Source organism: Anolis sagrei, chromosome X (genome assembly GCF_037176765.1).
Source record: "Anolis sagrei isolate rAnoSag1 chromosome X, rAnoSag1.mat, whole genome shotgun sequence".
NCBI lineage: Eukaryota > Metazoa > Chordata > Lepidosauria > Squamata > Dactyloidae > Anolis > Anolis sagrei.
The window spans coordinates 45123043-45147839 of record NC_090034.1 but is presented as its reverse complement, the minus strand read 5'-3'; the positions used below and the strand labels follow the sequence as shown (position 1 = coordinate 45147839).

General features: G+C 43.3%; 1 protein-coding gene across 1 annotated transcript in view; it reads left to right on the top strand.

Annotated features, from left to right (window-relative positions):
• Positions 1–24797, top strand: part of TPCN1 (two pore segment channel 1) — a 55900-nt gene that overhangs the window by 10131 nt on the left and 20972 nt on the right. Inside the window, exons 2-19 of the mRNA XM_060785438.2 lie at positions 339–463; positions 711–887; positions 1160–1273; positions 1756–1886; positions 9872–9960; positions 10485–10519; positions 12342–12400; positions 12818–12917; positions 13157–13273; positions 14304–14428; positions 14547–14595; positions 14852–14915; positions 15119–15163; positions 15764–15820; positions 15927–15977; positions 16230–16302; positions 16383–16490; positions 17140–17211. Of these exons, the coding sequence (XP_060641421.2) occupies positions 339–463; positions 711–887; positions 1160–1273; positions 1756–1886; positions 9872–9960; positions 10485–10519; positions 12342–12400; positions 12818–12917; positions 13157–13273; positions 14304–14428; positions 14547–14595; positions 14852–14915; positions 15119–15163; positions 15764–15820; positions 15927–15977; positions 16230–16302; positions 16383–16490; positions 17140–17211 (1591 nt within the window). The remainder of the gene's footprint in view (positions 1–338; positions 464–710; positions 888–1159; positions 1274–1755; positions 1887–9871; positions 9961–10484; positions 10520–12341; positions 12401–12817; positions 12918–13156; positions 13274–14303; positions 14429–14546; positions 14596–14851; positions 14916–15118; positions 15164–15763; positions 15821–15926; positions 15978–16229; positions 16303–16382; positions 16491–17139; positions 17212–24797) is intronic.

The window sequence follows — 24797 nt, the reverse complement described above, 5'->3', positions numbered from 1 at the left end:
ATGTCTATCTGACGTTTGTTTAAAGACTTCCAAAGAGAGATTACCACCTTCTAAGGTAGACACTTCCATTGTCACAGCTCTTACCATTGGGAAGTTCTTCATGTTTAATTGAAATTCCTTTTCCTGTAGTTAGAAAGGATGTGTGTGCATTTGATTTACCTACATATAGTTAGGCTTTCTGTAGGGGAGTCTTCTCTAACCTGGCACCCCCCCTCCCTTAGATGTTTGAAATGCAGCTCCTATCTCCATCTCCCAACCCAAAGTTTGCCCCACATTATTAAAAACTAGGGTAAGGGATGAGAACAAATACATCATCTCGCCCTTTTCCTTCAACACAGATGGAGGCAACTATGACTTGGTCAACAACACACACAGCCCGGCTGCTGGGGACTGTTATCCTCAACCAACCTGTGGAAGACACAACTGGGAAATGAACTACCAAGAGTCGGCAATCTACCTCCAGGTAGACTTTGTTGGGGGAACCCATTTGTTGGCATTACAGACGCTCACCGGGAGATAAAAGTGTAACAGTCGGCTGGGTGGAAAATAGTAATTTGATTTGTGGAAGGAAAAGTCATGTGAGTGCCTCACAAAGAGGATCAGGGCGAATTGCTCGTCAAGTTGGTTGAGGGTATTTTTACATTATGCTATGTACCTGTAGTATACCTACATAGGAGGTCTTACGTTGTTATTTGAAAACTTTACATTAGGAAGGAGCGAACAATGACAAGTTCTTCACGCACCCCAAGGATGCCAAAGCGCTGGCTGCCTACCTCTTTGTACACAATCATCTCTTCTACCTAATGGAACTAAGCACTGCCCTGCTGCTCCTGCTGCTGTCCCTCTGTGAGGCCCCTGCGGTCCCCATGCTCCGCCTCGGCATCTATGTATGTACCTTGAGGATGGGATGGAGGAAGGCCTGAATGGCCATGAGTAGAAGCTACTTGTGTTTTAAAAGTGCATTTGAAATGCCTTTAGCTTTTTGCACATAGATTAGCCCTAAAGTTGGAAAGGATGGTTCAGTTTTCTGGTACTGTTGGACAGGGAATGGGGAAAAGGACTTGGCCATCCTCAAGGTAGCTCTGTAAAACTTCCTATTGTAGCTAACTGAATTGCAGATGTTAAACTGATCACTTTTTTTTTGGCTGTTTGATCCCAGATCCATGCAACCCTGGAGCTGCTTGCCCTCACAGTTGTAGTGTTTGAACTCTCTATGAAAATGAGGTGGCTGGGCTTCCACACTTACATCCGGCACAAAAGGACCATGGTCAAGGTGAAGCTCTGGGAACCTTCATGATTCCAGTCATGCAATCCTAGGCGTTTTTCCTTAAAAATGAATGCTACTGAGGTCAATGGGGTTTAGTTTTAAATGCATCCTGGACTGAACCCTGTATCTGTTGTACCTGAAGGTTGTAACACATTGTTTGCCTTTTTAATATTGTCTAGAGCTGACTGGATACTTTTCTTGCTTCATCCAGTATAAAAATATTTTCATTTTGAATATTGTATCCCACACCACTTGCGGCTTCAGTGACAACAAATGCAATATGACTTGCATCGCTGCAAATATTTTTATTATGACTAGTTTGTGGGCTTACTTTTCTTCACAGAATCTCAAATGTAATCCTGTTTGTTTTTGCTTCCTCTGATGCAAAAGCAAAAACACGATGCAAGTTGATACTTCGTGCTTCTAGTCTCACAAACTTGAATTTTGCTTGCAATGGCTGTTGCCTTCATTGCCTTCTTTCTTTGCAGACCAGTGTCTTGTTGCTTCAGTTTGTGGAAGCGATTGTAGTGTTGGTTCGCCAGACGTCCCATGTGCGCATCACGAGGGCCCTGCGGTGCATATTCCTGGTCGACTGCCGCTACTGTGGAGCTGTCCGAAGGTGATGAGCTAGACTTTTCTGGGCTTTGCATAACACTTCTGATGTTGTGTCTTCATTTCTCTTCCATGCAAAATGCTACTAATCATATTTTAGCTTTCTACCATAGACCTAATGCATGTTGAGTGTATAAGATAGACATCCTCAAACTGTGGCCCTTCGTCTGTTTGGGCATCCAACTCCCAGATTTCCTGACAATTAAACAAACTGTCTAGGGCTTCTCAGAGTTGGAGGCCCAAACAGCTGGAAGGCTGCAAGTTGAGGATGCCTGGTATAAGATAACTTGGGAAGCAAAGCTAGCCAGTGATGAGGAGTGCTGGGAGTTGAACTCCAACATTTGAAGGACCACAAGACTCCCACACAAGCAAAACCACTGTCACACTTTAAGTTGTTATATCCCAGTGAATAATGGTTGCCGTAAACAGACATTTTTATTGAGGCAGGCTGATCTTGAATCCAGACACAACAGAGCTTTTCTATCTCAATGCAGGCTGGCCCCAAGATAGAGAGATGAATGCCTTGCCATGGTACTAAGGGGCCTTTTCAAATTACAACCATTGTGAAAGATTGGGAGTGGAGATGTCTCAAGGCTAGAGAATTTATTTTGAGAAAAGCTGTGTTCCAAAATAAACAGCTGGGGAGCTATAGTTCGACATAAAGGAGAATGTTCCTCCCAAAGGAAACAAAAAGCAGAAAGCAGCCACCCATATTGGTAGTCTGGGCATATGTGCATGAGGGTCTACTAATTCCAATTTTGGTCATTTTGATAGAGAGGTATTTGAAAGAGGGGTATTTGAAATAAGGTGCCTTCCTTCTACCTTCTGATACTACTATGTCACTCTCGATGGACTGTCACCTTGTTGTGGTGAGGGGGCTTGCGTGTTCCAGTGAACCTGTAGGCACAACAACTGGAGTCGTGGACTCCCAGGAGTGGCCGCGGGGGAGGTTCCAGACCAAGCACAGTCTGAAGACCCAAAGACCTCAACGGCGGAGCAGGCGGAGGATAACATGGCACATGTTACAATGGCTGTGAAGCCGGAAGAAGGCTGCAACAGACTGAGAAGCCACGGTCATTGTGTTAAACTACACCACCAGTGGAACCTCACTCTGTGAAGACTGTGTGTTGATCAGTTGTGCACTGACCTCCACACATTAAAAAAAACTCACGCACAGGCGTCTTCCAAAGACTCTGTCACTATGTTGCCTGAAATATAGATAATTTCCAATGGACTGTGAATAGAGGTGCTGTCTCATTTAAGGCAGGAGTGGCAATCTCTGCTCTCTCCCCCCCCCCCCCAAGTTACAACAGGAAGTGACACAAATTCTTGTCCATTCTGGAGGCGAAAGGTATATCTATATATATAAAAATGCTCTGTGCATAATGAGTACCTTAAAAACAAAAGAACCAATGAACGAAATCACACCAAATTTGGCAACAAAACATCTCACTACACAAGGAGTGACCATCACTCAAAACTCAACATATATGCTAGAAGCAATTTACTGGTGAGATTGGGGGTGGGGGGGTGGGATTGATTTTGTCATTTGGGAGTTGTAATTGCTGGGATTTATAGTTCACTTATAATCAAAGAGCATTCTGAACTCCACCAACAATGGAATTGAACCAAACGTGGCACACAGAACTCCCATGACCAACAGAAAATACTGAAAGGGTTTGGTGGGCATTGACCTTGAGTTTTGGAGTTGTAGTTCACCTCCATCCAGAGAACACCATGGACTCAAAACAATGATGGATCTGGACCAAACTTGACAGGAATACTCAATATGCCCAAATGTGAACACAGATGGAGTTTGGGGGAAATAGACCTTGACATTTGGGAGTTGTAGTTACTAGGATGTGTAGTTCACCTACAATCAAAGAGCATTCCGAAATCCACCAACGATGGAATTGGGCCAAACATCCCACACAGAACCCCCATGACCAACAGAAAATACAGTATTTTCTGGTGGTCTTTGGTGATCCTTCTGACACCCCCTTGGGCCCCCCCCTCCCCGGGTTTTGACTTCCCAGGTTGAGAAATGCTGCCTTAAGCCCATCCAGTCCAACTCCCTTCATTAGGGCAAGAAAACATAATCAAAGCCCTCCTGACAAAGGGCCCTCCAACCACCCATACACATACACATACACATATATACGTATTTGACAGATGCAGTATCATAGATTTGAAAGGGACCCCTAAAGAAGGACAATGATATGTTGTATGTTCCAGAGTAGGCAAACCAGACAATCTCCACATCAACACTGACAAAGAAACAGCAAGAAATACTGTTTACCCACAAGCATAAAGACATTACATATATTAGATGCCAACACTTTATCATTACTTTATTTTCCAGATCACCAGACTGGGCCACAGCAACGCGTGGCAGGGGACCGCTAGTAATAATAATAATACCGTATATTCCGGGGTACAAGACGACTTTCTAAACCAGGAAAATCATCTCAAAAGTGGGGAGTCATCTTGTACCCTGGTATACAGTTTGTCAGAACTTGTTCCCTCGTCTCCCTCGCCCTTGGCATCCCCGAGTGGTGGGGCCTGAGGAGGAGGAGGGCAGAGGGAGGGAGGGGGCGAGGAGGAGCAGCAAGCTGCGCCACCAGGCCGGCAGGGTGGTAGCCTACTGGGCTGTCCTCACTGTCGCCGGCATGGAATTGGCTCCGCCTCCGCCCTCAAGCCCAGAACAGCTGCTGCAGGAGCCAAAGCTGGAGCAGCAGTGGCGGGGGGTGGGGGTGGCGGCAGAGGGAGAGGTCGCCTCTGGCTGCTCCAGCCCCGCCCCCTGCAAAGGGCCCCACCCCTCCCAGTACCGCCGCCCTGCTCCGGCTTCAACTCTTGCCTCGTTACCAGGCCAGCTGGGGGTGTTTGCCTGCTGGGCTGTCCCCGCTGCCACTGGTCTGCTGCTGGCTCTGCCTCCGGCCTCAAGGCCAGAGAAGCTGCCACGGGAGCCAAAACCAGAGCGGGGGAGGCAGTGGGAGGACCCCGCCCCTCCCGGCCCCGCGCTCCAGCCTCAAGGCCGGAGCAACTGCCGAGGGACCCAAAGCTGGAGCTCGGGACGGGGCCGGGAGGGGCGGGGTCCTCTTCTTCCACTGCTGGCCCTGCTCCGGTTTCAACTCCTGCGGCAGCTTCTCCGGTCTTGAGGCCGGAGGCGGAGCCAGCAGCAGACCAGTGGTGGCGGGGACAGCCCAGCAGGCAAACACCCCCAGCCTGCCTGGTAACATGACAGGAGTCAAAGCCAGAGCGGGGGGCGGTACCAGGAGGGGCTGGGCCTCTCCGCGGGGGACGGAGCTGGAGCAGCCAGAGGCGACCTCTCCTACCCCCCCACCCCCCGCCACTCTGGCTTTGGCTCCTGCTGCAGCTATTCTGGGCTGAGGCGGAGCCAACTCCATGCTGGCGACGTTGAAGACAGCCCAGTAGGCTACTACCCTGCCGGCCTGGTAGTGCAGCCTGCCGCTCCTCCTCGCCTCCTCCCTCCCTCCTCCTCAGACATATTAGGCATCATTGGTCACATCCATCAGTGTTTGGATTCACAGTGCTCTCTGAATGTAGGTGAATTACAACTCCCCGTAATCAAGGTGAATTTTTCCCCAAAGGCCTCCAGTATTTTTTGCCAAATTAGTGCCAAATTAGTTCCAAATTCTTCGTTTGTGGATTTCAGGGTGCTCATTGACTGCAGGTGAACTATGAATATTCAAAATGCCCAGGCCAATTCCCCTCAAAATGCACCATTATTCAAATTTGGGTATATTGGGGATGTATGCCAAGTTTGGTCTAGATCCATCGTTGTTTGGCTGCATAGTATGCTCTGGATGTAGGTGAACTACAACTCCTATAAATCCCACTAAAGACCTCCAGCATTTTTGTTGGTCATGGGGGTTTTGTGTGCTAAGTTAGTTCCAGGTCCATAAGTGGTGTTCAGAGTGCTCAATGACTGCATGTGAACTATACATCCCAATACCTACAACTCCTATATTTATTTATTATTTATTATTTATTTAAAACATTTTTTCTGCCCTTCTCACCCTGAAGGGGACTCAGGGGGGAGCACAGCATATACACGGCAAACATTCAATGCCGGGACACAAATTCACATACAATACATAAACATTAAAAAACATTTATCAAAATATTAAAATACACCATTTAAAACCATCCTAGACATCCGCATCAAATCCAATTGGCCCTATACATCACGATGAATTCTAGGTTTGTTTTCTAGATAATTAAATAAAGATTTTCCTGGTATGACTGATTGAATCCATGGTTACAGAAAGCTGGCCCTAATGGGGAAGGCTTAAAATAACCATGTTGCGCAGGCCAGTGAATGCTTGCGTAAACAGGGCTTTTAAAGGAACAGCCAACATGGCACTGCCATTCTATGGTGGTGAGATTGGGACTATAGACTGTATTTATAATGTCAGAAGCAGTACAATTATAATGTATTAAGAAAGACACAAACAGAGCTAAAAACTTGGCATTACACTAAATGTCCTTTTGACCAGAAGCTGGCCAGTTGGAGTACCTTTGGTGTTGCTGTGGGAAGGTCCTCCATCGTGCATGTGGAAGGGCTCAGGCTGCATTCTAGTAGGTGGCCTGTGGTTTGCTGTTCTCCACACTCGCATGTCGTGGTCTCCACTTTGTGGCCCCATTTCTTAAGATTGGCTCTGCATCTCGTGGTGCCAGAGCGCAGTCTATTCAGTGCCTTCCAAATCACCCAGTCTTCCTTGTGCCCAGAAAGGAGTTTCTCATTCGGTTTCAGCCCTGGATCGAGGCTCTGGGTTTTAGCCTGCCACTTTTGGACTCTTGCTTGCTGAGGTATCCTTGTGAGTATCTCTGTAGATCTTAGTAAGCTATTTCTTGATTTAAGGCATTTCCTTGCTGGCTGATATCCGAACAGAGGATGGACCGAAGATGTCCCTGCTTTGAATCATAGAATCAAAGAAGGAGCCTCTACCACTCTCCTAGGCAGAGAGTTCCACTGCTGAACATCTCTCACTGTCAGGAAGTTCTTCCTAATGTTCAGATGGAATAGTTCGAAGCCATTGTTCCATTGTGTCCTAGTCTCCAGGGCAGCAGAAAACAAGCTTGCGCCCTCCTCCCTGTGACTTCCTCTCACATATTTATACATGGCTATCATGTCTCCTCTCAGCCTTTTCTTCTTCAAGCTAAACATGCCCAGCTCTAAGCCGCTCCTCATTTTAGTCGCCCTCCTCTGGACACATTCCAGCGTGTCAATATCTCTCTTCAACTGTGGTGCCCAGAATTGGACACTATATTCCAGGTGTGATCTAACCAAGGCAGAATAGAGCATGGGGAGCATGACTTCCCTTTATTTAGACACTAGACTCCTATTGATGCAGGCCAACATCCCATTGGCTTTTTTTTGCCGCCGTATCACATTGCTGGCTCATGTTTAACTTGTTGTCCACAAGGACCCCAAGATCTTTTTCACCTGTACTGCTCTCGAGGCACGCGTCCCCCATCCTGTATCTTTGCATTTCATTTTTGACAGAAGTCAAACTTGAAAGCTCTTATTTGCCCAGGGTCCCCCTTCATCTTTTCCGATCTCTTTCCCCCTTCTAACAATTAAACATCGCCTGGCTGTGTTCTTGAGGAACTCTAAAACAATTCAAGCTGTCACAGTGATTTAAGGATGGAGACATGTCAAGATGTGACCCAGTAAACATGTGCCATGCCAAATGCTACATTTCTGAAGGATTAGGGTCCAATATGCCCCTCTCTTCTGATAAGAAGATTTATAAAGACTGCATATAGATAAGAAAAATTCTACAAATGTTTTGCCTTCACCTCAGTACTCATAATACAAAGCCTGACTTCTATTTGCATGCAAGCTTCTATGCCAACATAAATGTAATCTGAACCATTTAAATCCTGCTTTCATACTTGCCAGCATGATGTAAAGGACCCAGAGTGTAAATGAAATTCAAGGGAGGAAGAGCAACTGTAATGTACAATGTAAGGTACAGTGTCCCTCTCATAGGAACCTGCATGTCATAAGCATTTGAATTAAAATTACCATATTGAATTCAAATCCGATTTTAATTTTTTTTAATTTGGTGTGCATTGGAAGATGGGTGGTCTTATACGGCGAGTATATCCCAAACTCTATATTTTAACTGGAAAAGTTGGGGTCGTCTTATACGCCGGAATATACGGTTATTATTATTATTATCATTATTATTATTATTATTTTGGTTTTGTACCCCCGCCTCCTTCTCCCCAAGGGGACTCAGGCAGCTTACATGAGGTCAAGCCCAGTCAAAACAGTTAAACTGTAACATTAAAATACATAACAACAGTGTAAAATAAAGTAAAACAACAACATTGTAAGAATATAAAGCAGGCATCAAAATCAACAACCAGTAACAAAATTCAGTTTATCATCATGGATGGTTGGACTGGTGCAACAAAAACTTAAAGAATAGGGCTAAATAGGGCCATATGGCAGCAGTAAAGATAGGAGCATTAGTAAAGTTTGAGAACAAGACTTAGGGTCCTAGCTGGGGCCAGCTCTCTACGGAATTGACTACTCAAAAGCACAGCGGAACATCCATGTCTTTAATTCTTAGTGGAAAGTAGACAGAGGGTGGTAGTCTAATCTCCCTGAGGAGGAAGTTCCAGAGTTGAGGGGCGACAACCGAGAAGGCCCTCTCCCTCATCCGCACCAACCGTGTTTGAGACGGTGGTGGAAGCGAGAGGAGAGCCTCTCCAGAGGATCTTAGAGATCGCGTAAGTTCATAGGGGAAGATGCAGTCATGAAGAGAGGCAGTTTCCGAACCATTTAGAGCTTCATAAGTGATAACCTGTACTTTGAATTGGGACTGGAAACTTATTGACAGCTAGTGGAGCTGTTTAAAGTGGGGGGTTGACTACTCCCTGTAGTTTGCTTCTGTTAGCAACCTGGCTGCCAACCTTTGCACCCACTGCAGTTTTGGGCTGTCTTCAGGGGCAGCCCCACGTAGAGTGCATCCATCCTTGAGGTAACTAGGGCATGGACCACCATGGTCAAGTCAGACATCTCGAGGTACTGTCACAGTTGACACACAGAGCTTTAACTGTGCAAAGACTCTCCCAGCCACTGTCAACACCTGAGCATCCAGTGTCAGCAATGAGTCCAGAAGGACCCCCGGACTGCAGACCTGTGTCTTCAGAGGGAGTATAACCCCATTGAGCACAGGTTGCCACCCTATACCCCAGTCGGCCGAGTGACTGACCTGGAGGACCTCTGTCTTGTCTGGATTTAGCTTCAGTTAGCCCTCATCCAGCCCAACATAGTGGCCAGGCATTAGTCGTGGACCTGAGAGGCTTCCTTGGAATTAGGTGGAAAGGAGTAGTAGAACTGAGTGTCATCTGTGTAAAGAAGGCATCGAACTCCAAAATTCCAGATGACTTTCCCCAGCGGTTTCATGTAGATGTTAAAAAGCATGGGGGAAAGAATGGAGCCTTGTGGGACTCCACAGGACAAAGGCCAGGGGTCTGAACCGGTGTCTACCAGCTTCACCGACTGGGTGCGGCCCTCCAAGAAGGAGTGGAGCCACTCCAAAGCAGTGCCCCCACCAGCCTGTAGAAAGGTTGGATAGCAAGTGAATTAGTCACTGGTGTTTCAAACTGAAGTCATTTTTGGTTTAAATCAGTGCCTCACTCCACAGCAGTGCTTTTACATTCCAGTTTTTAAAAAGAGCAGCCAAACTCACTGAGTGCTCTGCATTCATCATAACATGAATACCTAATATCATTAAATGCTTATTGGTGTGGGGCCATAAAACCATATCTTCAATGACTTCTCAAACAAAAATATCTGTGAACTGTGATGGAGAGAGAACCTTCCTGAAGAGAACATGAGAAGAATTAGGTCAGGCCAAGGCCTGTCTTGTCCAGCATTTTGTTTAGCCAAGCATTTTTTAATGAGAAGCACAGTTACAGAGATGGCTACTAATTCAGCCTTCCTTTCAGGAACCTGCGGCAGATCTTTCAGTCCCTTCCACCATTCATCGACATTCTCCTTCTCCTGCTTTTCTTCATGGTCATCTTTGCTATCCTTGGTATGTACCTGGATTATTTCCTCCTCATGGAATTTGGAGTAAGACAAGGGGTATGTGGTAGCCACAGAACTCATGCGATAGTTGCAGGAAGAGCTGCTTTCTGGGTATTCTGATTTCTCTTTACATTTGTATTGCTATCACCCATGTTAAGTGATACGTGCCAAAAGGATTGTAGCCAAAGTGAGGCCTGTTGGAAAACAAGAGGGGGACATTGACACACTCAGAGAAACTCCTGAGGTTTGCTGTAGTGTAAACCAACTTTGAGGGGAGGGAACGGGACTTAAAGGAGCAATAGCAAAGTCACACTCTCTCAACCTCAAAGGAAGGTAAACACCAATCCCCTCTGAACAAATTATGCTGTGTGGAAAAAAACCCCTTATGGTCACCATAAATCAGAAATGACTCAAAGGGACACAATATCAACAACATTGCTGCGACTCAGTTGCCAGCTGCTTAAATGTATTCCTCCCTTAGCATTCCATTGCTTAATTTTCCCCTTTCTTCTTCTCCCACCAATTTTCTAGGCTTTTATTTGTTCTCCCCCAACAAATCGGATCCCGTAAGTAAAAGCCTTGCTTTGTGGATACTTGAGTGTTTGCTATATGGGAATGGGAGTGAGCAAATCAGTAATATAAGCCCTTTAAATCAGAAATACAAGCTCTTCAAAATAGGCCCTGTCTGCATTTTTTGGCTGGAGAACATGGGTGGGGATCTTCCTTTTGCCTGTGGTTACATTACAGCTTTTGTTGCTGGAGAGTTTTCTGTTTGGGGAAGGCTTTGACTGCTGAGTCTGCATTTCTCAAAGGGGTTCCCTTGTGACTTATCTCGGTCAAACCTAATTTGCTGAGTTTAAATACAGCCTGCTATTGACATCTGTAAGACTGAGAAGAAAGTTGCTTAAAACAATGGGATGCTTTTGAACTAAGTCTGGGGTCAGTGGTGTAGTGATAACTGTTGAAGGGAAGGCACCTATCGGGATGTGTATTCCTTGTCACCACCTTAAGACAGTGTTCCTTTAGCTTAACATATTTTAAGGGTTCAGTCCAGACCAAATGGATCTTAGCTCAAAATGCTATACGATTGCAATAAAAATCTGCCCCTTCCTTTTCTGGCTGCTGCTGTGAGGCCTAAAGGACAACCTGCAGGCCATGACATGCAATACCATTGTCCTTGCAAGGAAGACATCTAGCCTTTCATGACTTGGTTTTATTGTACTACTAGCTTCGAGGCCTGGCATTGCCTGGGTCATTTGAAAAAGTCAGTTTTTTAATTATACAAAATGCATAAGGTTGTGGATTAACTACAACTGACATCATGCTAGGTTAGCTCCGAAAAACTACATCAGTACTTATAGTTGGTTATGTTGGACAGGTTTGCTCTAGATGCATCATTGGTGAGGTTCAGTGTGCTCTCTGGCTGTAGGGTAAACTCCCACTATGGTGAATCAATCCCCTCAAACCCCTCCAGTAGGTTGAGTTAGACATGGGACCTCTGTGTGCCAAGTTTGGTCCAATTCCATCTTTGGTGGAGTTCAGAGTTCTCATTGATTGTAGGTGAACTATAAATCCCAGTACCTACAACTCCAAAATGCCCAGGCCAATTCCCCTCAAAACCCATCAGTATTCAAATTTGGGCATATCAGGTATGCATGCCAAGTTTGGCGTAGATCCATCATTGTTTGGATTCATAGTGCACTCTGGATGTAGGTGAACTACAACTCCTATAATTCCCTCCAAAGACCTCCTGTATGTTTTGTTGGTCATGGGGGTTCTGTGTGCCAAGTTAGTTCCAAGTCCATTGTTGGTGGAGTTCAGAGTGCTCTTAGACTGCAGGTGAACTATAAGTCCCAGTAGTGGCAACTCCTATAAATCATGGTGAATTCTCCCCAAACCTCTCTAGTATGTTTAGTTGGTGATGAATTCCTCTGTTTGCTTTGTGCCATAGAAAAGAATAGAAAAGGGTTATGTGAGAGACAGTGGGTGGGGCCATGCAAATTCCACAACAATTGGGAGAGTAAGAAACACTGGGATATCTGTGGTAGAGGAAAAATATAACATCTAGGATGAAATTGTCCCCGTATGAAAGCATTTACTTGGGTGGTGGGCAGTGTGGTGATTGTGGAGGACTCTTGAACATGTTCATGGCACCCACTATAACCTGCAATGTCCTTGGAAGGGAGGGCCTTTGGTGGCTCCTCATAAGTGAGGATCATAGCTGTTTGTGGAAGTGGGAGCCTGTCTGTGAAAGTGGGCACCCCAGCCACATACACACATACATATTTTCACTTTTATTATGTGTATAGATAGAAGATGTACTGATACAGTTGTGTATTTGAGGGTAGGCCACTGTGCTATTTTCTGACATGTGTTTCTCTCCTTCAGTATTTCAACACCTTAGAGAATAGCTTGGTGAATCTTTTTGTTCTTCTCACCACTGCAAAGTAAGTAAGTTTATAAATGTGGACTTTTCAGCCAGTGGTTCCCCACATCTTTGCTTAGAAGGAACTTCTTTTCAGCTCAGTTGAGGTTTACTTACTAGTTGACAGGAATTTGGGTTTTTTTTAGAAGCATTTTACGTGATAAGGAAGCCCCACCAATGTTAATGCAAAGAAATGAAACTGGCTTAAGATTTCAGCCTTAGTGGTATACAATGTAACCAGAGGATGGAAAATACTCCCATTCTAGAGCTTGTCCTCCCACAATCCAGGTCCTAGTGAAGCTTTAAAATTATGGCTAGTTTTAAAAGGACCTTGATTTGACATAACATGGACCTGCTACTATAAAATCTACCTTGTTTGAGAGTTTGGTTCCCTATTCTGAAGCTAACAGTGTGGTTTCTGTCTTTGTGGGGGCTTTAGTTTCCCAGATGTCATGATGCCCTCTTATGCCCGAAGCCCTTGGTCCTGTGTGTTTTTTATTGTGTACCTTTCTATCGAGCTCTACTTCATCATGAATTTGGTAAGTCCCTTGGCTGCATCCTCAAGCTTCTAGTTTCAATGCTTCATTGCCCATTGCTTTGGCTGGACAGATGAGTAACTTTATCAACCCAGAGCAGCGAAAAGAGCAAGAAGTCATGTGGTGCCTGAAAGGCTAGCATTTCTTGTTGCATTGCAATCCACATGCCAATGTTTCATGGAAGTGAAGGCTGCCACTGGAAGATGGGGAGATTGGCTCATCTCCTCCTTCTCTTCCTTTAGTTACTTGCTGTTGTGTTTGATACTTTCAATGACATTGAAAAGAGGAAGTTCAGATCCCTGCTGCTTCACAAACGGACAGCCATTCAACATGCCTACCGCCTGCTTGTCAGCAAACAGGTATGTGACCCTGTGTGTGGATAGACGTGTGCCAAAAAATGGTGGCATTTCACATCCCTTGCAGTAGAATCATAGAGTTGGAAGAGACCTCATGGGCCATCCAGTCCAACTCCCTGCCAAGAAGCAGGAAAATTGCATTCAAAGCACCCCCAACAGATGGCCATCCAGCCTCTGTTTAAAAGCCTCCAATGAAGGAGCCTCTTTCACACTCCGGGGCAGAGAGTTCCACTGCTGAACAGCTCTCACTGTCAGGAAGTTCTTCCTCATGTTCAGATGGAACACTAGTTAGTTTGAAGCCATTGTTCCATTGCGTCCTAGTCTCCAGGGCAGCAGAAAACAAGCTTGCTCCCTCCTCCCTATGACTTCCCCTCACATACTTATACATGGCTATCATGTCTCCTTTCAGCCTTCTCTTCTTCAAGCTAAACATGCCCAGCTCTTTAAGCCGCTCCTCATAGGGCTTGTTCTCCAGACCCTTGATCATTTTAGTCGCCCTCTTCTGGACACATTCCAACTTGTCAATATCTCTCTTCAGTTGTGGTGCCCAGAATTGGACACAATATTCCAGGTGTGGTCTAACCAAGGCAGAATAGAGGGGTAGCATGACTTCCCTGGAACTAGACAGTATACTCCTTTTGATGCAGGCCAAAATCCCATTGGATTTTTTGCTGCCACATCACATTGTTGGCTCATGTTTAACTTGTTGTCCCACGAGGACTCCCAAGATCTTTTTCACATGTACTGCTCCCGAGCCACTTTTGTTAACCACAACTCTTATGGGCTGGAATCAGAGCTTGGAGGAATTCCTTTTTGGTCTAGAATTCCCACCTAACATGGAGGATCCTGGCAGTTGCAGTTTTCAGATGCAAGATCGTCAGATTAGCTGACATCTGATCCTGAACATGGATAATTTGGCAATTGCTAAAAGTTAACCAGTACTTTCTTTCCAGAATGTTCAAAGTGAGGTATGATGATAACTGTACATTTTCCTGATGCAACTAATGTGTGGAAATTTTTCCCTTGCTTCAAGAGACCTGCTGGAATCCCCTTCAAGCAGTTTGATGGGCTGATGCGCTTCTATAAACCTCGGATGAGCGCTCGGGATCGTTATCTGACTTTCAAAGCTCTGAATCAAAGCAATACTCATTTACTCAGGTCAGGGCTCCATTCTTTCTTTTTTTTTCAACTGGAAAAGTTAGTAGAATATCTGAAATGTGTTGCCCGGTGCACCTTGCAAAATCCAGTTCTTTATTGAGGACATTTTCTCTTTCAGTCTGAAGGATATGTACAGTTTCTATGAAGTTGTTGGCTTAAAGTGGAAGGTATGGCTTTTGGGGGGTTCTTGTTTGGTTGGTCTTGTTGGGGCTCCATGTTTGAAGGGGTATTTGTGTTAGCGGAGAAGGATGCGGAAGGAAGATGGAGGCAGAGGGAAAGGAGAGTTGGGGAAGAGGGAGACCTCCAGGAAGAGGCATCTTGCCAAATTTTATTTTTCCTTTTCTTCGACACGATTAAAAAATGCAACTCGCTGGAGATGGGCGTCTTTAATGAGTGATGCTTTGTGGTGGGTTTCACTTCCAGGCAAAAAGGAACCGGGAGCATTGGTTTGATGACCTTCCACGAACTGCATTCCTTATTTTTAAAGGTAATGCCTTCCAATTGGAGGGGTCTTCCTTGAACCACCAAAGGCTTTTCCTTTTTGTGTGTGTCAGGAGTGACTTGAGAAATTGCAAGTCGCTATTGATTTCTTAGAACAACAACAATAATAATAAACTTTATTTAAGGGTCTTAAATTAAGATTGAAACTCATTAACACTGTTTTTTTTAATATGTTCCTCCTACCAATAGGCATTAACATACTGGTGAATTCCCGAGCCTTCCAGTACACTATGTGTAAGTCTCCTGGGCCATTTTTTGGTTCATTTGCTGTCTGTGGAGCAACCTTCCCCAAGGCAAATGGAAAGATTGGAACCTTCAGTAGCATGAGGACTGGGGCCCTAGGAACCATTGGCAGAAAGGTGGGGTAAAAACCCAACAAGTCCATAAAATTGAGACCTTTTGCCTCTGAATCCTCTTTGGCTCCATTTAATATATCAAAGGCCCAACTCAGCTGCAATTTTAAGACCCACCTTGTTGGGCGCCAACAAAGGTAATGCAAATGTAGGCTAGCTTGGTGCGATAAAGAATCCACTTGGCACTTATCAGGTTAGGAATAAGCCAGAAAAGCCTAGTTTTTTTTTGCTTGTAAGTAATGTCTTCTGTTTTGCATCTTGGCTCCGTGTTTGTCATTTGAAAACCTATATGACCATCTGGCTCATTGTTATCATATAAGCTGCTCTAGGAATATTTTGAGCAGGGCTGAAAATACTTAAAACTCAGAAATAAATCTTGATCTTGGGGGAGGCATCCCAAGGGCAGTGTTTTTACACATCTGAACTATTCTAGACTCTGTTGGAAAGCTATAAAACACTGACCCTTGATTGTGTTTTCTAGATACTCTGGTGGCAGTGAATGGCCTCTGGATCTTAGTGGAAACCTTTATGCTTCGAGGTACAGGACAATCCAGCTTCCTTTTGTGTTTTGATCCCTCTTCCCCATTGAGATGTGGTTTTAGGGCCCCTCTGAGATGTGCACTCTTTATTTTTTTCTTCTTTAGATGGAATCTTTTCCCGGGACGTCCCTTGGAGTTACATTGTTTTTCTTACAAGTAAGTCTCAGTGCTGCCAAATGCTGTTGCTCCATTGCCTCTGAATCCAAGTTGGAGACGTTTTCCTCCATATGTAGTGCTGCCATTTATTAAGGTCTGATTCAAAATGGACAAATCGGCTTCTTTTGCTTTCCTTTGGTCTATATGCTACCTTTCGCACAATACTGAGGCCCAAGGTGGTTCACGGCATGGCTGTAAAAAGCAGGTAGAACAGACAACATTCTTAGACATTTTGTTTTCTTGTGCCAACAGTCTATGGGGTCGAGGTGCTACTGAAGATCACTGGATTAGGGCCTGTGGAATACCTCTCTTCGGGTTGGAATCTGTAAGTGTGTTGTCACAGCCTTTTCCGGTTCGGTCTCACAAACTCCCCATTGAAGGACCCTTCCCCTTTTTCTCTTCCAGCTTTGATTTTTCGGTCACCTTGTTTGCCTTCTTGGGTCTCTTGGCGCTGGCGTTTAACATGGAGCCATTCTACTTCATTGTTGTTCTGCGACCTCTGCAGTTACTCAGGTAAGAAGATGATCAAAGGCTTTCAAAGCAAGGTGAAGTGAGGCCAGGAGGATTCATTTATACCAATGTTCCTCAACCTGGGGGGCAGGACCCCAGGGGGGGGGGTCGCGAGGAGGTGTCAGAGGGATTACCAAAGACCATCAGAAAACACAATATTTTCTGTTGGTCATGGGAGTTCTGTGTGTTGGACCCAATTCTATCATTAGTGGGGTTCAGAATGCTCTTTGATTGTAGGTGAACTATAAATCCCAGCAACTACAACTCCCTAATGTCAAGTCTGTTTTCCCCAAACTCCACCAGTGTTCACATTTGGGTATTTGTGCCAAATTTGGTCCAGTGAATGAAAATACATCCTGCATATCAGATATTTACAAAAGTAGCAAAAGTACAGTTATGAAGTAGCAACGAAAATAATTTTATGGTTGGGGGTCACCATAACATGAGGAACTGTATTAAGAGGTCACGGCATTAGGAAAGTGGAGAACTACTGATTTATACAGAGGTTTGGTGAAGGACTTGGTTCACAAATGGTCTCCTTTGGAGAGGCCACATTAGGTTTCAAAGCAAATGGACATCAGCAGGAATAGATATCTAGGTTTCTGGGAGCTGAAGATATGGAGCAAAAGTACATTTTCCTCTCTTGTTGCAGGCTCTTTAAACTGAAGAAACGTTACCGGAATGTTTTGGATACGATGTTTGAGCTGCTTCCCAGAATGGCCAGGTATAGCCCTGAGCTGGATTTTCTCTCTCTTTGGAATGGAATGAGGAAAGAGGCTGGACATAATTCACCCCTTTTTAACTTACACTCAGGCATTCCTATTATTATTTACCCATCCAATTAGTTACCGTATATACTCGAGTATAAGCCAACCCGAATATAAGCCGAGGCACCTAATTTTACCACAAAAAACTGGGAAAATGTATTGACTTGAGTATAAGCCGAGGGTGGGAAATACAGCAGCTACTGGTAAATTTCAAAATAAAAATAGATACCAATAAAATTATATTAATTTAGGCATCAGTAGGTTAAATGTTTTGAATATTTACATAAAACTGTAATTCAAGATAAGACTGTCCAACTCTGATTATTCTAACTTTCTTCAATGTAAATATGCTTACATGTCCTCCAATAATAATAAATAGAGTAAAATAATGGAATGTAATAATGACAGTAATAATAGAGTAAAATAATAAATGTAATAATAAAAATACAGTAAAATAATAAATGTAACAATAACAATAATATAATAAATGTAACAACAACAACAACAACAAAGTAAAATAATAAATAACATTGACTCGAGTATAAGCCAGGGGAGAATTTTTCAGCCTAAAAAAAGGACTGAAAAACTAGGCTTATACTCGAGTATATACAGTAATTAGATTTACATCCTCTCTTTCGTCTAGTACGGAGTCTAATGTACCTTGCAATGGAGATGAAAATAAAATGCCGGCTAGGGGTGGTTCCCTGCTGGGCTGTCCCTGCCGCCACTGGCCGACTGCTGGCTTCGCCTCCGGCCTCAAGGCTGGAGAAGCTGCCGTGGGAGCCAAAACCGGAGCGGGGGGGGGGGGCAGTGGGAGAAGAGGACCTCGTCCCTCCCGCCCCACGCTCCAGCTTTGACTCCCTTGGCAGTTGCTCCGGCCTTGAGGCCGGAGGCAGAGCCAGCAGCAGACCAGTGGCGGCGGGGACAGGCCAGCAGGCAAACACCCCCAGCCGGCATTTTATTTTCATCTCCATTGCAAGGTACCAGGAGGGGTGGGGCCTCTCTGCGGGGGGGGGGGGGGCTGGGGCAGCCAGAGGCAACCTCCCCCCGCCGCTCCAGCTTTGGCTCCTGCTGCAGCTGTTCTGGGCTTGAGGGCAGAGGCAGAGCCAACTCCATGCCCGCGACGGTGAGGACAGCCCAGTAGGTTACCACCCTGCCGGCCTGGTAGTGCAGCCCGCCGCTCTTCCTCGCCCCCTCCCTCCACCCTCCTCCCTCAATCCTCCCTCCCTCCCTCGCTCCCTCCCTCCTCCTCAGGCATATCAGGTATCAGTTTGGTCAGATCCATCAGTGTTTGGATTCACAGTGCTTTCTGGATGTAGGTGAACTACAACTCCCCCTAGTCAAGGTGAATTTTTCCCCAAAGGCCTCCAGTATTTTTTGCTGGCCATGGAGGCTGTGTGCCAAATTAGTTCCAAATCCTTCGTTGGTGGAGTTCAGGGTGCTCATTGACTGCAGGTGAACTATAAATCTCCAAAATGCCCAGGCCAATTCCCCTCAAAATGCACCATTATTCAAATTTGGGTATATTGGGGATGTATGCCAAGTTTGTTCTAGATCCATCGTTGTTTGGCTGCATAGTATGCTCAGGATGTAGGTGAACTACAACTCCTATAAATCCAACTAAAGACCGCCAACATTTTTGTTGGTCATGGGGGTTTTGTGTGCCAAGTTAGTTCCAGGTCCATAAGTGGTGGAGTTCAGAGTGCTCAATGACTGCATGTGAACTATACATCCCAATACCTACAACTCCTATATTTATTTATTATTCATTATTAATTTAAAACATTTATATTCTGCCCTTCTCACCCCGAAGGGGACTCAGCGCAGAGCACAGCATAAACGGCAAACATTCAATGCCGGGACACAAATTCACATACAATACATAAGCATTAAAAAGACATTTATCAAAATATTAAAATACACCATTTAAAACCATCCTAGCCATCCGCATCAAATCCAATTGGCCCTATACATCACGATGAATTCTAGGTTTGTTTTCTAGATAATTAAATAAAGATTTTCCTGGTATGACTGATTGAATCCATGGTTACAGAAAGCTGGCTCTAATGGGGAAGGCTTAAAATAACCATGTTGCGCAGGCCAGTGAATGCTTGCGTAAACAGGGCTTTTAAAGGAACAGCCAGTATTTTCCAGAATATTTTCTGGAAAATAAAATTACAGGATATGTATAAAATGAGTATGGAACAATTAGTATCAGAAAAAGAGATAGGAGATGCTATAGATAAATTGAAAGGAGGGAAGACTCCAGGAATGGATGGGCTAGGACCGGAATATTATAAAAAAAGTAAATCAATTTTAGTGCCAAAATTAAAAGAACTATATAATAGGATAATGGAAGGAGAACAGATCCCATCATCATGGCAGGAATCAAGGATCATATTAATGCTAAAAACAAAGACCCTAAAGATCCTGGTTCATATAGACCTATTGCCCTTATAAATCAAGATGCTAAGACACCCCTCTGGATCTCCCCGCTTGAGGCATCCCAAAGAAGAGAGCTGGGATGGGAAAATTGGCCCAAGTATAAAGTCATCCTGAAAAAAGACAGTGAAGGCTACAAGATAAAGACAATGGAAGAGATCAAAATATCATATGGAGAGATCTCGTGGTTTCAACATAGACAGCTGAACGAAGCATTCAACAAAGATAGGAAAGTAGGATTTGAAACTGGTGAAAAACAGTGGGAAAGGATTATGCTATCAGAGAAAAAGGGAATTACTAAATTATATAAAATCTTATGTTGGAAGACAGAAAAAAACAATATAAACAGCTATATTACAAAATGGACAGCCAACTTAGGACACACCATTGATACATTGGAATGGGAAAAGATCTGGAAGACCAAACTAAAATGGATAAATTCTCACAACCTGAGAGAAAACTGGATTAAAATGATGTTCCAGTGGTACCTTACACCAAATAAACTAGCGAAATACTATAAAAATGTATCAGAAGACTGCTGGAAATGCAAGGAAAAGAAAGGCACTTTTTTCCATCTTTGGTGGACCTGTGAGAAAGTCAAAAAATTCTGGAAAGAAATCCACGAGATAACCAACAAAATATTAGAATTCAGAAAAGAAATGAAAGCGGAGTACTTTTTACTTGGAATCTTGGACTTCGAAGTGGAAATGAACAAAGATAAGCTCTTTTTCATATGGCCACAGCCGCAAGATTAGTACTAGCTAGAAAATGGAAAAATGATGAAATACCAACGATAGACAATTGGAAACTAAAACTAATGGATATTATGAATATGGACTCACTGACACAATATTTGAGATCTAAACAGACGACCGGGGTGAGCAAAACAGACTGGTCTCCAATCAAGAAATATCTAGAAGACAGCTAAATTGAGAAAGAAAACTAGAGAGAAGAAAAGAAGACAACCTCAGTAGAAGACAACACCAATACTAACAAAGCTATAAGGGACATAATCAGTAGATAAGAATTCTAACACACTCCACGTCCCACTCCCCAACCCCAGCACAACCCCCCTCTTTCCCTTAGTCGGACGCAATATCCCCCCCCTTTTTTTCTCCCTTCCCAGGTAGCTCCCCGACTTTCCTACCCATCATACCCTCACTCCCCTCTTTTATCATAACGATATGTCAATGATCAACATCTCGATAGATGTATCCCAAATGCAAAAATCTCAATAAAAATTACTTTTAAAAAAAGATGCTAAAATACTGACGGCAATAATGGCAAAGAGATTAAATAGCTTTATATATAATTATATTAAAAAAGATAAATGTGGATTTATTCCTGGTAGACAAATGTCAAACCCAGTGGGAAGAGTACTAAATGTGATTCATACAATTAAGAAAAAGAATATTAAAGCAGGGATACTGACCCTAGACATATTTAAACATTTGATTGCGTCTCATGGCTGTCATTAAACAAATATTGGAAAAATTTGGTTTAGGAGAGAGATTTAGAGGACTGATTGAGAAACTATACTCAACCAACTATGCCGCTATACAAGTAAATGATGGCCTTACTGGGAAAATAAGATTGACTCGAGGAACAAGACAGGGATGCCCCCTCTCTCCTACCCTATTCTCAATAGTTATAGAAATGCTAGCAAATATGATACGAGAGGATAAACATATAAAGGGGATAGGGAAGGAGGGAAGATACAATATATGTTTATTTGCAGATGATACACTACTAACTTTTGGAAAGCCATTAGAACAGATAAAAAGAATAGAAGCACATTTAACAGAGTTTGGGGAAATTACAGGCCTTAAAGTTAATTGGGATAAATCAGAAATCTTATTATTTAACCACACTAAAGAAGAAGAAGAAGAAAAATCAAGAGAAGGGAGATTGGGCAGAATAAAAATCAAGAACTCAATAAAGTATCTAGGAATTAATATTTCTAAAGAAATTGATAAACTAGAAGGGGAGAATCTAATCAAATTAAGGAAAAATGTGAAGGATATTCTGGCTAAATTTGCCAAGCTTAAATTGTCATGGTTTGGTAGACTAGCTTTAATAAAGATGAAAATATTACCCAAAATAAACTTTTTGTTTAGGATGCTACCTATTAAAATCTCAGCTGGAGAAATTACAAAGTGGCAGAATATGATAAACACCTTCTGCAATGAGAATAAAAGAGTTAGAATTAATAAGGAAAAATGGTATAAAATACAGAAGAAGGGAGGTCTAGGAATACCAAACTTAAAACTATACTATATAGCAAACCAGTTAAGGTATATTGTTGAAGGGATTATGGGTCAAAAAGATTTAGAATGGTTAGAAGAAGAGAGTGAAGACATAGATATGAAACTAGAATATATTTTCTTTATAGGGAAAACTAGGAATCTAGACAAGAAATGGTATAACAAAATAGAGAACCCTTTTCTAAAAAACATATTGGGAATATGGTCTAAATATGAAGAAAAATTAATACCATCGATATCCCCATTAACACCGGTGTTGATTACAAATAATTTCCCCATAAATCTCAAAAAGGAGTTGGAAAGTGAATTCAAGGAAAAAGGGATAATGAAATTAAAAGATTGGGAATCAAAGATGAAAATTATAGATGAGATAAAGGACCAGTTATCAGGAGGAAATATTGGATGGTATAAAGCTTTACAACTTGAAAGATGGTTAAGGGAAATAAGAAAGAAATATAAAGGAGAGAGAATTTACCAAATTTGAAGAAATGATTAGCCAAAGGGGGAGTAAGGAAGGAAAAGAAAGAACAAAAGGTATAACAAGTGATATCTACAAAATGCTGCTGGAAGGAGTCCAGGAGGACCACCTTAAAAGAATGTGGGAGTTAGATTGTAATAAAGTAATACACCCACAAAACTGGAAAGGAATGTGGAATATGCGTATATTAAAAATATGTCAATAAGAATAAAAGAGAATTATTACAAAGTGGTGTGGAGATGGTACCTCACACCAATCAGATTAAATCAAATTGACAAGAAACACTCTAAGCAGTGCTGGAGGTGCTGTCAAGAAACTGGCACATATATACACATGTGGTGGTCTTGCAAATTTGTTCAAAAATGTTGGGAAAATGTATTTCAAGAAATAAGAAAAATCACCCAAATAGAGATAACAGGTACACTGGAGATAGCACTGCTGTCATTTATTGATAATGTTAAAATACCAAAAGAACTAAATTAATTGCCAATCTGGTAACAGCAGCAAGATTGTTAATAGCTAAAAAATGGAAAGAAGGGGGGAAGTGCCAATTGGAAGAGTGGTATAGGGAGATCTGGGACATCGCAATAAACGATAAACTGACAGGAAACATTAAGGTTAAAAGAGGATTATCAAAAAAAAAGATGATTTTGGGAAGATTTGGGGGAAATTGATAGAATATGTGTATATAGAAAGTAAGGGGACCAAACCTGTAATAGAAACAACTGATTTTTGGAAATAAGTATTGTAATTGGCTGGTTTGTGGTGAAGGGTCAGCATTGGGTGATTGGACAACATGTAATGAAGCAGGAATATGAAATATTATAGGTATCAAGACATGTTCTGTACAATTTGTTAATGGGAAGTAATAAGATAAGAATGTTTAAACACTGAATATGTTAAATATAATATGCTACAATAAATAAAAAGTTGAAAAAAAAAGTAGCAGCCAACATAGCACTGCCATTCTATGGTGGTGAGATTGGGACAATAGACTGTATTTATAATGTCAGAAGTGGCACAGTTATAATGTATTAAAAAAGACACAAAGAGAGCTAAAAACTTGGCATTGCACTAAATGTCCTTTGACCAGAAGCGTACCTTTGGTGTTGCTGTGGGAAGGTCCTCCATTGTGCATGTGGCAGGGCTCAGGCTGCATTGTAGTAGGTGGTCTGTGGTTTGCTGTTCTCCACACTTGCATGTTGTGGTCTCCACTTTGTGGCCCCATTTCTTAAGATTGGCTCTGCATCTCGTGGTGCCAGAGCAGTCTGTTCAGTGCCTTCCAAGTCGCCCAGTCTTCCTTGTGCCTAGGAAGGAGTTTCTCATTCGGTATCAGCCATGGATCAAGACTCTGGGTTTTAGCCTGCCACTTTTGGACTCTTGCTTGCTGAGGTATCTTTGTGAGTATCTCTGTAGATCTTAGTAAGCTTTTTCTTGATTTAAGGCATTTCCTTGCTGGCTGATATCAGAACAGAGGATGGGCCGGAGATGTCGCTGCTTTGAATCATAGAATTGGAAGAGACCTAGTGGGCCATCCAGTCCAGCCCCATTCTGCCAAGAAGCAGGATAATTGCATTCAAAGCACCCCCAACAGATGGCTATCCAGCCTCTGTTTAAAAGCTTCCAAAGAAGGAGCCTCTACCACTCTCCGAGGCAGAGAGTTCACGGCTGAACATCTCTCACAGTCAGGAAGTTCTTCCTAATGTTCAGATGGAATCTCCTTTCTTGTAGTTCGAAGCCATTGTTCCATTGCGTCCTAGTCTCCAGGGCAGCAGAAAACAAGCTTGCTCCCTCCTCCCTGTGACTTCCTCTCACATATGTATATATGGCTGTCATGTCTCCTCTCAGCCTTCTCTTCTTCAAGCTAAACATGCCCAGCTCTTTAAGCCACTCCTCATAGGGCTATTTCTCCAGACCCATGATCATTTTAGTCGCCCTCCTCTGCACACATTCCAGCTTGTCAATATCTCTCTTCAACTGTGATGCCCAGAATTGAACACAATATTCCAGGTGTGGTCTAACCAAGGCAGAATAGAGCATGGGGAGCATGACTTCCCTGGATCTAGACACTAGACTCCTATTGATGCAGGCCAACATCCCATTGGCTTTTTTTTTTGCGGCCGTATCACATTGCTGGCTCATGTTTAACTTGTTGTCCACAAGGACCCCAAGATCTTTTTCACCTGTACTGCTCTCGAGGCATGCGTCCCCCATTCTGTCTTTGCATTTCATTTTTGACAGAAGTCAAACTTGAAAGCTCTTATTTACCCAGGGTCCCCCTGCCTCTTTTCTGATCTCTTTTCCCCTTCTAACAATTAAACATCACCTTGCTGTGTTCTTGAGGAACTCTAAAACAATT